Here is a 13,449-nt window from a genome sequence, read left to right on the forward strand (position 1 = left end):
AAAAATTTTTTTCCCTTCTAAATATAGCTTGAAAAGCTTTAACCCTTTGTCACGGTGCTGGCCCAAGGTACTGAGCCCCTGAAATGGGGCTGGTCTGAATTGAGAGATGCTATGGTGTGAAATACTCACTGTTTTCTTAGTATAAAGATGCTGAAATACCTTATTAGCTGTTATATGGATTCTATGTTGGATTGGTAATATTTTGGATATGCTGGGGTTAAGTGAAATATATTATTAAAATTAATTTCATTTGTCTCTTCCTTTTAGAATGTGGTTATTGGAAAATTTACACTTAACATCTGCAGCTTGCTTCATATTCTTATGGGACAGCAATGCTCCAAGATAGGTGTCAGGAGGTCCCAGGTAAGGAAGGACCCCTCCCTATACGGTGGGGCTACACACACACACACACACACACACACACACACACACACACGATCTCTCAGAGGAAAAAGACACAAGCCACTGCAAAGTTACAAATTTATTGGTCTGGAAATAAATACAAATATCTCATTAAGAAACTCCTCTGGAAAGCCTTGTACACAACATTTTTTCCTGTCTGGATTCAGCCACTCCTGCCCTGACCCCTGACCTTTCTGCACAGGTCAGGGGAAGCCTCCCAGGTGGCAGGCGCGGTAAACTGAGTCACTGCCCCTCAAGCAACCTGGAAGCCTTGAATACTTCCTTCTACCAACTCTAGGGTCCCAGAAAGCACCAGGCCCCAGCGGCTGATTCGCAACCATCCATCCACTCTGATCAAACTTCCTATAAGAAATGGTTAGCCAAATGAAATCAAAAGGCAGTAGTATAGGAATTTGACAGCTATGCTCACGTTGCCCAAAAATGTCAGTGGTGCCGCCCCATTCAGCGAAAGGTTAGAGGGGCAGGGAAGAGGGGACGGCAGGAGAGGGAAGGAAATCCCGTGGAACTTTCCAGAATCCTTACATCTTCTCAGCCACCACTCCCTGTGTGAATCCCCACCCCCTACAAGAGCAGAACAGTTCTACCCGCAGATCCAGTGACGTTACCAGGTCAGAAACACTCAGCCGTCAAGTTCAGACTCAACCCCAGTTGTCAAAGATTGGAAACCGGATTTCACTCAATCACACAAGATTCCCGGGAACCAGGGCGGGATCGACTGCAATCACAATTGTACTGGATCCCATCACAACCACAGAAATCCCGTATATCTAATAACCCAAACAGCCCCCCACCCCCACTCCCCTGCCCCTGCTCCCCCCTCCCACCCCCCCCCCCACCCCCCAATGCGTGGAGACTCATCACGTCCAGGTACAGCTGTTTGGAATGTTTCCCTCCATTTCAAAGAAAGCAAGTGCAAACCTAAATGATCTTCCCCACAAACAACATGATCACTCACTCATGAACTTGGGGTAGGAAGCTGGGGCTGTGGAGGAGGCAAGACAGCTGAGCCAAAGACTTGAATTCACGATACCAATGTTTGCCAAGACTGTTTCTCTGGGAAAGCCCGGAGATTTTGTCGCCCGCTTTCACCACCCATTGAAAGGATGCCAGAAAAGCAGGCTTGTGTGTTTCGGCATTAAAAAGTGGATATATACACGAACTTGAGAAACCTACTTCTTCACGTTTCACTGCGTAGATTTGTTTTTCCAAGCGTTCTAGCCTCCACAGAAAGTCCACCTCTTTCCCGCTTCCTGTTTTGCTGAGTTAAAAGAGCTCCCCACCATCCGCGGCTCTCCCCCTACCCAAATCAGAACGGGGTTTTGTTTCCAGGAACTGGGTCAGTTGTTCTTTAGTTGGAGAGGAAACAGGAAGTAGAGGGGCTGGGCTTCCGACAAAATGCCCGTTAGAACCAGCCTAGGCCTGGATTTAGGAAGCGTCTAGGGCGGTGCGTCTTGTTTTTGGCAGTTTGGCGTCTCTGAGGGAGGGTAAGAGGGTGGCCGCCAGGCCACCCGCCAATGAGCACAGGACACTGAGATGCTTCTTTTCCTTTGGTCTGCCCGCCCTGCCCTGATGGGAGAGGCGCCCTCGACAAACCCGGTCTAACTTTGTCCCCCCAGAGCTGTCTTACACCATAAGCTTTGGGTTAATACGAGTTACGTGTGGTGTGGCAGGCAGGGCGGGAAGGGCTGGAGGAAGGGCGGTTGCGTGAGCCCAGAGTCCGGGGACGGCCACGGCGCAGGCCGCCTAGCAGGACACCTCCATGGACTTGGGCCCGGCGTTGTTGCCGGTGGCCCCGGAGTTGGGGGTGATGTCCAGGCGAGCACCCTCGCTGGTGTGGGAGCGGCTGCGGGTGCCCTCGCTGGTGTGGGAGCGGCTGCGGGCACCCTCCAGGGACGTGACGCTGGAGCCGGAGGCCGTGCGGGAGCGCATCAGGCGGGTCATGCTGGCCGAGGGCACTGGGGAGAGAGGGGTGGGGGGCACCGGGTTAGGGAGGGGAGAACCTCAGAGGCACCTGCCCGTCGGCAACGGTGCCTCCTCGTGCCTGGCCTGCCCATCCTTGGGGCGATCCGGCCACCAGGCTCTCTGTCCTCCCTGTATCCGCTCACAGAGGTGGACAAGTGAGGCTCTGATGGGGGTAAGGACCGGCGGCCACACGGTGGCTTGAACCTACAGGTGGGTCTGAATCCCAAATCTGCCGCTTGTTTCACAGCTGTGTGACTCTGGAAGAGTCCGGCTCGGAGCCCTCCGTCACCTTCAGTAACATGGGAATGCCAATCCCCTGGCAGCAAAACCCACGTGTGTGCCCGTGTACCACAACCCCCTACCACCCACAACCTCTGGAGTGGGGAAGATCATCCAGGCCGGCTGGGCTGATACCCATCCGCCACAGGTGGGGGAACCGCGGCCACACAGCAAGTCTGCGGCCCAGCCATCACCTGCCATCTCTTCCAGAGAAGCCCGTGAGCTTCCAGGAACGATCAATGGCACCGTCTACTCTTCGGGACTGAAAATGCCCTTGCACGTAGCAGGTGGCTGAGAAAGTGAAAGGAAGTACAGGACTGAACCCTGCCCCTCCCCCTCCCCCCCCCCCCCCAGTCATATCGACCAGAATCTTAGAATGGAGATAGGGTCCTTGCCAATAGGACAAGGTGAGGCCATACCGGATTAGGGTGAGCTCTAATGCAATGGCTGGTTCCTCAGAAGAGGAGACAGAACAGCCCTGCAAAACGCACGCGTGCGTGCACACACACACACACACACACACACACACACAGGGAAGAAGGCCACGTGACCACAGAGCAGAGATGGGAGTAATGTGGCTACAAGCCAGGGAACACCAGAGACTTCCAGCTCCCACCAGAAGCTGAGATGAGGCAAGGAAAGAGCCTTCTAGAACCTCTGAGGGGAGCATGACCCTGCATCTCTCTTGATTTTGGACCTCTGGCTTCCTAGAACCCTAGCAGTATGAGAGAATAAATTTCTGCTTTTTTAAGCCATCCAGGGTGTGGGGAGCTCTCAGGGCAGCTACAGGAAGCTAGCACATCACCCAAATAAAGCATCACTGCGAAGGCCACGCTGAACAACAGACATTGTCATCTGAGGTGGCACATTATTCGCCCCATGGGCGTGGGAGTTGGCTTTCTGGGACACATACCCACAAAGAGAATTCATCTTTGCTGTACTGAATTCCCTTCTCAAAGAGCTAGTGTTTAAATCCAGAGAGAAGTGAGATCATTCTCACCTCTGCCACTCACCTACTCCTCAACCCCAAATCTGAGAGGTTGACCGACCTTGGCGGGGCCCTGGCGACTACAGAACGGTGTCACGGGGGCAAAGAGCTAGCCAGGCCTGGCCCAGCTTGAACAGGCAGGCACTCGAGTAGACGACGACGCGCTTTTTCTGTGGCTGACGCCTCTGGGACTAAATGCCTTCCTGCCGTCTTCCCCTGTAACCTGCCGGATGCTTCAGCTTTCTGGAAATAGAAGCTGGTGTGTGTGTGTGTGTGTGTGTGTGTGTGTGTGTGTGTCGGATGGAACAAAACCTGCCTTTCACTTCCTTTCTCCCCAGAATACACTTTCAAGGCAGAAATCCAAACCCAGGGCAGGCCCAAGACAAACGAATCATGACACACGCCCTGCCAGGTAAATGAAGCCTGCCCGACGGCATCCTCCAGGCACCGTCTCTGCCCGCGCACTTTCCTGTGGGGAAAGCGGATCAAAAGGCAGGAGACCCACAGGCAGATGTTTTCTGTTGGGATAGGGCACCTCGGGACACAGACTCTGCCCGAAGTATATAAATCAGGCTCAGCAGCTCTTGGCCTCTCTAGAAACTAAACATGGCTGAGGCCAATCTTAAGACTGGGGTCAGTTTACCAAACACGTCATTACTATTTTAAATGAACAAATAGTTTCAGTCTCAGAGTGGGGGGGGGGGGAAAACCCAGAAGAGATTAGACATTCAGACTTCCTAGTTAAGATGAGCACATAAATTATAATTCTACACAGTAGGCAGAAAGACTCAAAAGGACCCCATCATGGCTCACACGTCAACGGGCACCCCCTGTGGCTGGAACCCAGCTGCTTGAACTCGGCATTGCCTGTTCTGGTCACGGGACTGCATTTATAAACAAGGGCTGTAGGTGTCCAACAAACTATAGTCATCAAGTGAGAAACCACAAGGTCTTGAATTATGCTCGTATTTATCCTTCAATTCCCTAATCTAATGGGTTAGCAAAGACACACTGTCTTGAGCAGAAGCGACTTTCTCACCTGCCGGCACAGAAGCTTTACAGTTTTCAAAGAACTTTCAGAGATCCCCACTCTGCTCCTTGCTTCAGGTCTCAAAGCCTAGGGCCATCACTTGTGAAACGAGAGAAGGGTATTCTCATAGGATGGTCGCGATGACGAAACGAGAAAAAATGAAGGATGTACTAACGCTCTTTCATCATCAGCATCAACACCATCATCATCACCTACGACTGGAAGGCTCTTAAGAAAGCATGTAGGCAACAGGTAAAAGGTTTTCATGGCTTCGCTCTTGTCTTCCTGGTGCTTAACGAGCTAGTCCTCAGCTAAATCTACAGAAAATTCCCTGCTGTAAAACAACTTTTGCTCATCAGTGGAGACAGAAGAAGCCCCTGTGGTATAAAGGAGACGCTAGAATTTCTACGTTGCCCTCCGTCCTCCACACACCTAAATATTTCTTCTCCTGACCTTCCCAGTTTGCAAAAAGCTGAAGGTGGCCAAGGTGACACAGAGTACTCATCCAAACCCAGTTCGGGTCATCGTATTTTCAATTCCCACACCTGCCCTCCACCTACCACCTGCTTGGAAATGCCACACTTACTGTATCCCATGCCCTGCACGAAGTACTTGAAGGCCTCCGCAAGCTTGGCCGGCTGCAAGAGACAAAAAGAGAGAGAGTGCGGTCAGTCCCCGGAGGTCCAGACCACGAATGGCCTCATGGAGCTGTGTCCGTGGTCACCTTCGCTGAAGAGCTTGACCCGAGGGAGAAGGCCACCACATGTTGTTAGAACAACACACAAAAGGAAAGGGAAGGCGATGAGATACTACGGGGACCAAAGTCAGCTCTGGCTGGGGAGAAAAATTTCAAATTCACTTCGTAGCTGGGGTGGGGGTGGGGGTTGATCAGGTTGTATGACCTCGCCTGTGAAACAAGAACAGAGAGCCACGCTTTCTTCTGAGAGGTTCTATAAAGAAGACTACACTGATAAGCTGATGTGTCTAACTCAGCCTCTAGAATGTAAGGGCACCAACATCATGTGCCACCCGCGGTGCTGAGGGCATTTGTGGCACTACCTCATTTTCCCCTGACAACAACTATACGAGGTTGGTGCCGTTTTCACATAGATTTCATTGCTGAACAGTCATGGAGGCAAATAATCTGTCCAAGGTCCTGCCATTAGCTAGCGGTGGGTGGGTCCTACGGATTAATCCAGAGCTTTCTAAACTCTGTGTTCTCAAGGCAGTTCCTTCTCAGCCTCAAGAGCAGGCTGGATGGCTGGAGAGATGGAAGGAAGAAATGATGGTGAATAACTAAAAGGGAAGTAAGATTGACGGATATAAGTAAGGAGGATCGACAGATGGATGAAAAGAAAGGATGGACAGACGGAAGACCAGAAAAAAATGGAAGAAGGAAGGATGGATGGATGGATGGAGAGATGGATGGATAGTCAGGCCAACCAGTTAATCAAATCAGTGGGGCTACTGTGAGTGAAATGAGTTGGGAATGCCAAGAACACACCCGGTTCTACCAATTACTCCCCCAAATTTAATTTAATCCGAACTGGGGGGTGAATGCTCCCAAGTAAAGGCCATATTCACAGTCTGAATTAACTACAACTCTCAAATGCAATGCCCTGGGTCTATTCTCCTCTTACTCCTCCTACCCCGTGAAGAAGTCATCAGCAGAGGCAGTGCTCCCGCCCACCTCCACCAACTCCTGCCACTATTCTACCAAGAGCCACATGTCATTTAAAAGAGAGACTGGGCTCAAGATGTCCTCTGGGGTTTGTGTGACAATGGTAAGCAAGTGACAAGAGGTACAAGTCGGGGCTGCAGGCAGCCAGGGACTTCCGTGCCAGCAGGGCGGCAGAAACAATCTTTCCCCTTTCGTGACACTGCAATAAATACTTGCTCTTCTCATCCCTAAGGACTGTTCCCCTTTCAAATGGAATGAAGGACGGGAACGGCCTCCGTAAACTCGCACCCAACTCGTAAGGGCAGAAAGGGGAGGGATTACACGGTAAACGGTCCTCCTTGAACTGGTCTCCCGGAAGCCTGGGCTGGTTCAGCTGTTGCCACACATTCATAATGTGCTTTAACTACGGTTAGGGTTGGATCTGTTCTCATTTCACACAGAGAAAGGAAGAAGGGAAGGCGGGTGGAGGGAGAGGGAGAGGGAGGGAGGTCAAATGGAAGGAAAACTGGCCCCTCTCTCCCTAGCCCGTCCTGGAGTTGCGCCGTCTCAGCAGGAATCTCGGGGGCAGGCTGCATGGATAAAGCTTCCACCGCTAATGTGCGGGTATTAACTCACACTTATGTCTAAGCAGGGCTCTGCTGGGAGCCCATCTGTTCCCTCTGATGGCTGGGACACCCCATCCTTCTCTGGCTTCTCCCAGCTGTCAGACAGGCATAACGCAACAGCAGATAAAACACCGAAAGGATTTTGTCCTTTTCTAGTGGCAGCAGAGGGGGACACGACGGAGAGCATAACCGAGCCACCAACGGCCACTTGTGCCTCTACCTCTGTACAGAGTTCTGGAGGGAGGGGCTTGCAGTGAGAGAAGGTCCAGAGCAATGAGTCAAGATCCAGGATCCACCTGATGCAGAAATCGACTTCTCGGGGATCTCTTCTTCCGATCCCCAGTGAAACACTTCACTACCCCCAAAGAGAAGGCTGTTTTCTGTTGGGACAGCTCCGGGGGCAGCCAGATGAACCTCTCAGCCATCGCCGGCTCACTGGGGGACTCAGAGCCGAGACTCTCCCTTTTCCACCAGACAATCCTTGAAACTGGTGGGGCCACATGAAATTAATCAGAGAACTGATCTCTGTAGCACCGCAGGGATCTCTGAAGCACCAGAAATAACTTGTACGTGTCCGGCAATAGGGCGTCAGGAAAAATCAATTACAGTGTATCTGTGCAGCGGCATTTTGTCTTGTCATTAAAAACAAATTACACAGAGGGGCGCCTGGGCGGCTCAGTTGGTTAAGCATCTGACTCGTGATTTTGGCTCAGGTCACGATCTCGCGGTTTGTGGTTCCGCACCTGTGGTTCCTATTTTCCTTGCACGAAGCCCTGATGTGCAAGCACCGTGTATAGACAGTAACGCGTCCACAGTGTGAGCGGATGGGACGGTGGGGTGGGGGACAGGCAGGAGGCGGGGGACGAGGGGGTAGTAACAGGCCACAGAGGCACCTGCCCTCCGCCTGGGGAGGGGTGGCAGGTGGGGCTCACCTGGGAGATCTGCGGGAGGCCACCGCAATCCGCCATCTAGGAGAGAGGGAAGCTGGTTAGTGCCAGACGCCCCAGAAGAGGGGTACCTCCAAGTGGGCGCCCTCCTGCTGCTGCCCTGCCCCCACTCTGGGCACATTACAGGCGGGGAAACACCCATCCCCACCGAGCAGGGCCGCTCTGGTTACAGTCCATCTCGGCACTGACCTGTGCCTTCATGACAGCCGACGCCGGGAGAGCTCAAAGCCCCGGTGAGGCTCTGGCCAGGGTCCGTCTGACCCGAGAGCCTTCACTGCATGAGGCCCTGTTTGCACGTTCTCTTTACTCCCTCAGAAAGAAACGGCTCCATCTAAGAGGCCTAATGGTCTCTTCACCGGTCACCCTGGTAAATGCCGCGGCTTCCAAAGTTCCTACTGACTCACCAAAGCTAAAGCTGCCACCTCTCAGTCAAGGGTGCCACAGGCACGTGTGACTATTAGCCGGGCCCAGGGCTCGGGAGACCCCGGGCGGCAGGGTGGGATGGGGTGAAGGTGGCTTGGAGAGACGGAGGTCTGGCAGGCGTGTGTGACAGCGGCTGAGGCCGGGCCATCCCATGGCCCTCAGTCTTAAGGCCAGACCCTGAGGGCTAGCCTCAGGACCACGCTAACTGAGGCTCCCTGGGTAAGGGAATGCAGGGACGGGACGCCAGAATTTAACTCCAGGGCCCAGGCAGCCGGGCAGAGGAGTGCAGCGGGGACAGTCTGTCTGGAATCGGGCTGAAACGGGTTGGATCCCCATCCACCATCAAATCGGCCACTTTTTCTCAGGTCACCTGCCCTCTGCAGACGGAATGAGTTAAGATTAGGGTGGACCCTAAATCCAATGACCGTGGTCCTTAAAACCAGGGGGATATTGGGGCACAGAGACACCCAGAGGAGAAGGCTGGGGGGCACGGAGGCAGAGATGGGACTGAGGTGGCCACAAGCCAGGGACACCCTAACTTTGGACTTACAGTCTCCGGATGGGGAGACAACAGTCTCCTGTGACTTTCAGCCACCCAGCTGGTGGTACTTGTTATGGACACTAGGAGACCAACCCACCCTTCTAGAATGTTCCTTCCCCCTCTCCCTGTCAGCAGTGACTGTGGCCTGTCCATCTCCGTCCTGGGACAGCAGCCCGGATGCTGTCGGAGTCCAGACAAACAGGTGTGTTGGGGTAACTTAGACAAAGGGGCTCCCGCCTTAGCCCATCAGCGGCCCCCTCAGGCCCGAAGCCTGCCATCTTCCCGTCTTGCAATTTCCTGGTGAGGGAATCTTGGAAGAAAATGTGCGTAAAGAGCCAGTTACGGGGACCAGGCCCCCCCCCCTCAGTAAGCATCAGACGCCTCCCGGGCTGGATTGTGCGGTCAGGTCAGGGAGGGCTCACACCCCCCACCTGGCCTCAAGGCCTAGTGAACTTGCTGGAGATGTTCTTCCATGGCCCTTGGGGGGGGGGGCGTTTTCTCCTCTCCCACAGGCACCAGCCCCTCTCGGAGGAACGCCCCAGCCCCACCCTTGGCACAGCCCCTGCCCGCACAACTCTGGGCCATCCCTCATCAGAGCCCACGGACTCTCGGGGTCCCAGAGAGGGTCCCTTTTGTCTTCACAGCCTCGGGTGTCCAGCCAGCGCCCAGCAGAGAGACGTCTGTGAACGCATGCACGTGAAATCATCATTTCTACGCTTTCTGACCACCAGCTCTGCCTCAGTCAGGCACGACTCAATCTTGCGGCCGCCAGGGGTTCCTAAGAGAGAACTCGCACCAACCCCCCTCACTGTGTCGGTACCTTGAGGAGAGTCGTCTTTGTTGGATCCAATTTCGAGTTGCACTCCACCTGGACGGGGAAAAGGGGAAGAAATGTGCTAATTTTCTATCTGGAGCCCCAGGCTCCAGTCTTTCCCCCCTCCTCACTTCCCTGCCACTGGCGTCAACGACCCCAGCGTTCCCGCTAGCACGGAAGGAAGAACGCGGGCTTCGAGATTAAGCAAGGCGGCCATAAATTCCAACCTTGTCGTGCAGCGACCTCGGGCAATTTCTTTGAGCCTCAGTTTCGTCATCAATAAAATGAGGGGAATGTCTTTTTCCAAGGGTTGTTATGAAGACTCGCTAAAACCCAGAGGAGACTCTGGAAAGAGCTGCTGATTGAATGGCCTTGTTTCACCAGTCGCGGCCGCAGATGCTACACGTTCGACATCTCCAGTCCTGACCACCATGCGAACTGGGATCCACTATGAGCTGCTTCCCCTCTTCGCGTTGTCAGTGACCATCTTAGCAGTGCATCCAAAATTGGGCAAAATGCCCACACGTATCCTGTGATGTTCAAAGTGCCTACCGGAGAGCTATGCCCTCCTCTGATGTGAGAAGTGTATCTCTACTGATGCATCCTATGATTACGCCCAGTGGGTTAGATCACAGGATGCCCACAGTCCATTAAGACGTCTCAGCTCTTTGCCAAATGAGCCTTTGCAAATCTCACACTGCAGCCCACTGCACGAGGCACATCACCACTTTAGGACTCTGCTCAGGAGCCCCTAAGTCCCTCTGTCCCCTGCTAGGGGCATGTTGGAAAGGCAGAGTCTTTGCTTTGCCTCCACAACATCATAGGTGGGAATCAGGGGTGGAATGACCCAGAAAGGGTTGTCTAAGCCCCACTCCCCAGTGTCTCTCTGCCCCGCCAGACAATCAGGCGCCAACCAGGTCTGCAAACGGGTTCCCAAACGAGAGCAGAGCGTCTCGGCCAGGAAGCCAAGTGGCAAACACGTCCGTAGAAACAAACGAGTGGGAGGCAGACGGGCAGGTGATGGGGCCTGGGAGAAAAGTCGGAGGGCCCGCTACCAAGCAAACAGGACTGGCAGTCACCAGGCCAAGGAGCCGGGGTCTGGGCCCTCTGTCCGAAGGCCAAGCAGATTTGGACTGTTGAACAAAGTACAGAAACGAGTGGACGATTTCTACATACCACGGCATCCACAGCAGGAGAACTGTCCCCAACCACCAACAAAGCAGGACACCTGGGGGCAGGGAGAGAAGGGGGGAGGGAACACGAAATTCACTGAAAGATTCACATGCTCCCAGGCCCGCCAGGCTGGGACCAGGGTTCCAAAAAAAATTATTCGGGTTTCCCCAGTAGTAGCCTCTGCTCTTTTTATTTCCTTCTCCTTTCATCCTCTGCTTTGCTTTTCAGATAAACTGGGTTGGCAGTCATTTACACCCTAGTATGAATTTAAGCCAGAGAATTTCCATGCCCTGGTGTTTTTAGCCTCAAGCATCCTCTCCTCAAAGAGGGAGGAGTAGGACTTTGCCGTGAGTCAAGATCAGAGACCGAGGGAACGTACCTGACAAAGGAAATGGCACGTGGCAAGTTCAGGTGTCAAATAATACAGTTCACTTAGGAAACTATAAAAAGGCAGACATTACTGGTGGAATGCAGTTAGCTGCATCCACGACCGTATTTTCCTGCCAGCCTTTAGGGTGGGTTGTCCTGCGTCTGACTCGTCTCCAGGCTCTGTGAAAGAAAAGCCTAACACCGTACTCGACACAAAGTAGGTGCTTAATAAGTCCTATCCGAAGCGGACTCTTTCCCTGACATCCAAGGCTCCGACCCTCGTCTCAGGGACACCCCAGGAGCTCAACACCTGCACAAGGAGAAGGCAAGTGCAGCTGGGTCATGCCTGACTCCTGGGAAGAAGGCACCCCCGGCCTCGCCGCCGCCGATGTCCCAGCACAGGGTGGCACGGCTAACCAAACTCAGAAAAAGCCCTGCTGGTGGCCGAGCGAGGCTACGCGGATGATGAACAGGAGAAAATCTACTCACTGCAGGGTGACTGTGTGGGCTCCGGGCATGGGCCGCTCAATCTCCAGGTCTCGCCGGCTGCGGGCAAGGAACGCACAGTCACTCGGTGACACGGGCAGACGCCCCCGCCCCGGAGGCGGCCCCTCCCATCTCGCCCATCCCAGGGGGTCCCGTCGTTGGCCATTCTGGCAAACGACCCGTGTCCCAACCCGCACGGCTCTCGGGACATCACGGCCTCTTGGGGTCCATATCAATGGTTTCAGGGACAGCAGGACTCATGTATTTCCCATGGAGACACTCCATACCTCCCGTCCCCCTAGTTGGAGCCCTGAGTCTCTCTAGCCCCAACTCGGAGTCCTCTCACACAGTAACCCAATCTCTTTAGATCTTAGATGTGATCCTTTCACCCCCCTCATCTCAAACCCTGCCACCGTTTCCCACTGGACTCTGTCCCTGCAGACCTACACCGAGCCTCTCTCTCTCTCTCTCTCTCTCTCTCTCTCTCTCTCTCTCTCTCTCTCGTCTCCTGGCAGCTCCCACCGGACGGCCTTTCCAGCTCATGGCCTGGAGCCACGGACAGATTCAAATCACGTCCCTCTACGTCCTAGCTGTGTGACCTCGGGCAGGATGCTGAATCTCTCTGTGCCCGTGTTTCCTCAGCAGCAAAGGACGATGGTCACGGTGTCTCAGCATTTTTAAGAGAAGCCCCTTGATTCCTACGGGCATCGTGAGGGCAAGGCAGTGGGTGGGGCTTCGGGGAGGGTGTTCTGGTCTCTGTGGGTCCACTGCCCAGCCCACAGCCTGACCTCGCCTGTCCTCAGGGAGCGTCTGCTGAAGAAATGCGCTGCTGAGTCCCGCGTCCCTAGTTACCCACGGGCGATACTACCTCTCCCTCCCGCACTGAGAGGCTGGGCGGGTGGGAAGAAGAGACGGACGCTGAACTTTGTTACAGACACTAATGCCCTTCGTGAAGTTATTGGCCGTGAGCAGAGACGGCCCCTGTGGCTCCTTCCCGCCCCCTGCTTGGGAAGGGGGCTGGTAGAGCTGGTCCGGCAGACTGAGTGACCACGCTGGAGTCTGCAGACCGTCCCCCCAGCTGCCACCGGTGTTCCCGAGCTGTCCCCTCTCCTGGCCGAGGTCCAGGCCAGCAGCTACTTATCGCGAAGAGGCCTAGCCCCTTGCCCAAGGCTGGAGGAACGTGCTTTTTCTTGGAGTGACACCTCCCGGCAGCCTTCCTGGACTCCTCCCTCCCCTTCCACCCCCAGGGCTCTGCTCGCTCGCTCGCTCGCTCTCTTAGCTCTCCCACACCTGGTCCTTCCCAGGGCCAGCCGGGACACAGGCAATAACTCAAAACCCTTCGAGGGCGTGACTGCGTCTCCCCTCCTCGTGCTCGCGCCCCGCTTGTCTGGAGCGGTGGCTCAGCGCCTTGTAGAGCACTCAAAACCCGCAGATGTACCTGACTCCCAGGCGCACCCCTGTCCGGGGAATCTACTCGCTTGAATTCAGGGGCTGCAGCTCCTCCTAACGTTATAACCCCTCTGCCTTACCCCTGCCCCGTTCCAGGCCAACGAAAGGACCTTGACACATGGCCACCGCGTGACCGCACCTGTTGTAGGCATTGATGAACAGGTGCAGGTTGCCGGGGTTCATGTCTTTCACGATGTGCTGGCGGTAGGTGTGGACGACTTCCACGTTATTCTGCATTTCCTCCTGCGTGGAGAGAGGGCGGAGGTGCCCTGCATTAGG

The 13,449-nt window shown here is 54.5% G+C and overlaps 1 protein-coding gene across 4 annotated transcripts in view; it reads right to left on the reverse strand.

Annotated features, from left to right (window-relative positions):
- Positions 1 to 466: 466 nt before the first annotated feature.
- NDRG1 (N-myc downstream regulated 1) overlaps positions 467 to 13,449 on the reverse strand; it is a 53,666-nt gene continuing 40,683 nt past the window's right edge. For all 4 annotated transcript variants that reach the window (XM_019459797.2, XM_019459801.2, XM_019459798.2 and 1 more), the window contains 7 exons: positions 13,310 to 13,413; positions 11,725 to 11,781; positions 10,870 to 10,921; positions 9,700 to 9,747; positions 7,901 to 7,936; positions 5,269 to 5,320; positions 467 to 2,378 (listed from right to left, as the gene is read on the reverse strand). In XM_019459797.2, the coding sequence (XP_019315342.1) occupies positions 2,167 to 2,378; positions 5,269 to 5,320; positions 7,901 to 7,936; positions 9,700 to 9,747; positions 10,870 to 10,921; positions 11,725 to 11,781; positions 13,310 to 13,413 (561 nt within the window). In that variant the 3' untranslated portion in view covers positions 467 to 2,166. The remainder of the gene's footprint in view (positions 2,379 to 5,268; positions 5,321 to 7,900; positions 7,937 to 9,699; positions 9,748 to 10,869; positions 10,922 to 11,724; positions 11,782 to 13,309; positions 13,414 to 13,449) is intronic.

Source organism: Panthera pardus, unplaced genomic scaffold (genome assembly GCF_024362965.1).
Source record: "Panthera pardus isolate Hobbes unplaced genomic scaffold, ASM2436296v1 HiC_scaffold_7, whole genome shotgun sequence".
Classification (NCBI taxonomy): Eukaryota; Metazoa; Chordata; class Mammalia; order Carnivora; family Felidae; genus Panthera; species Panthera pardus.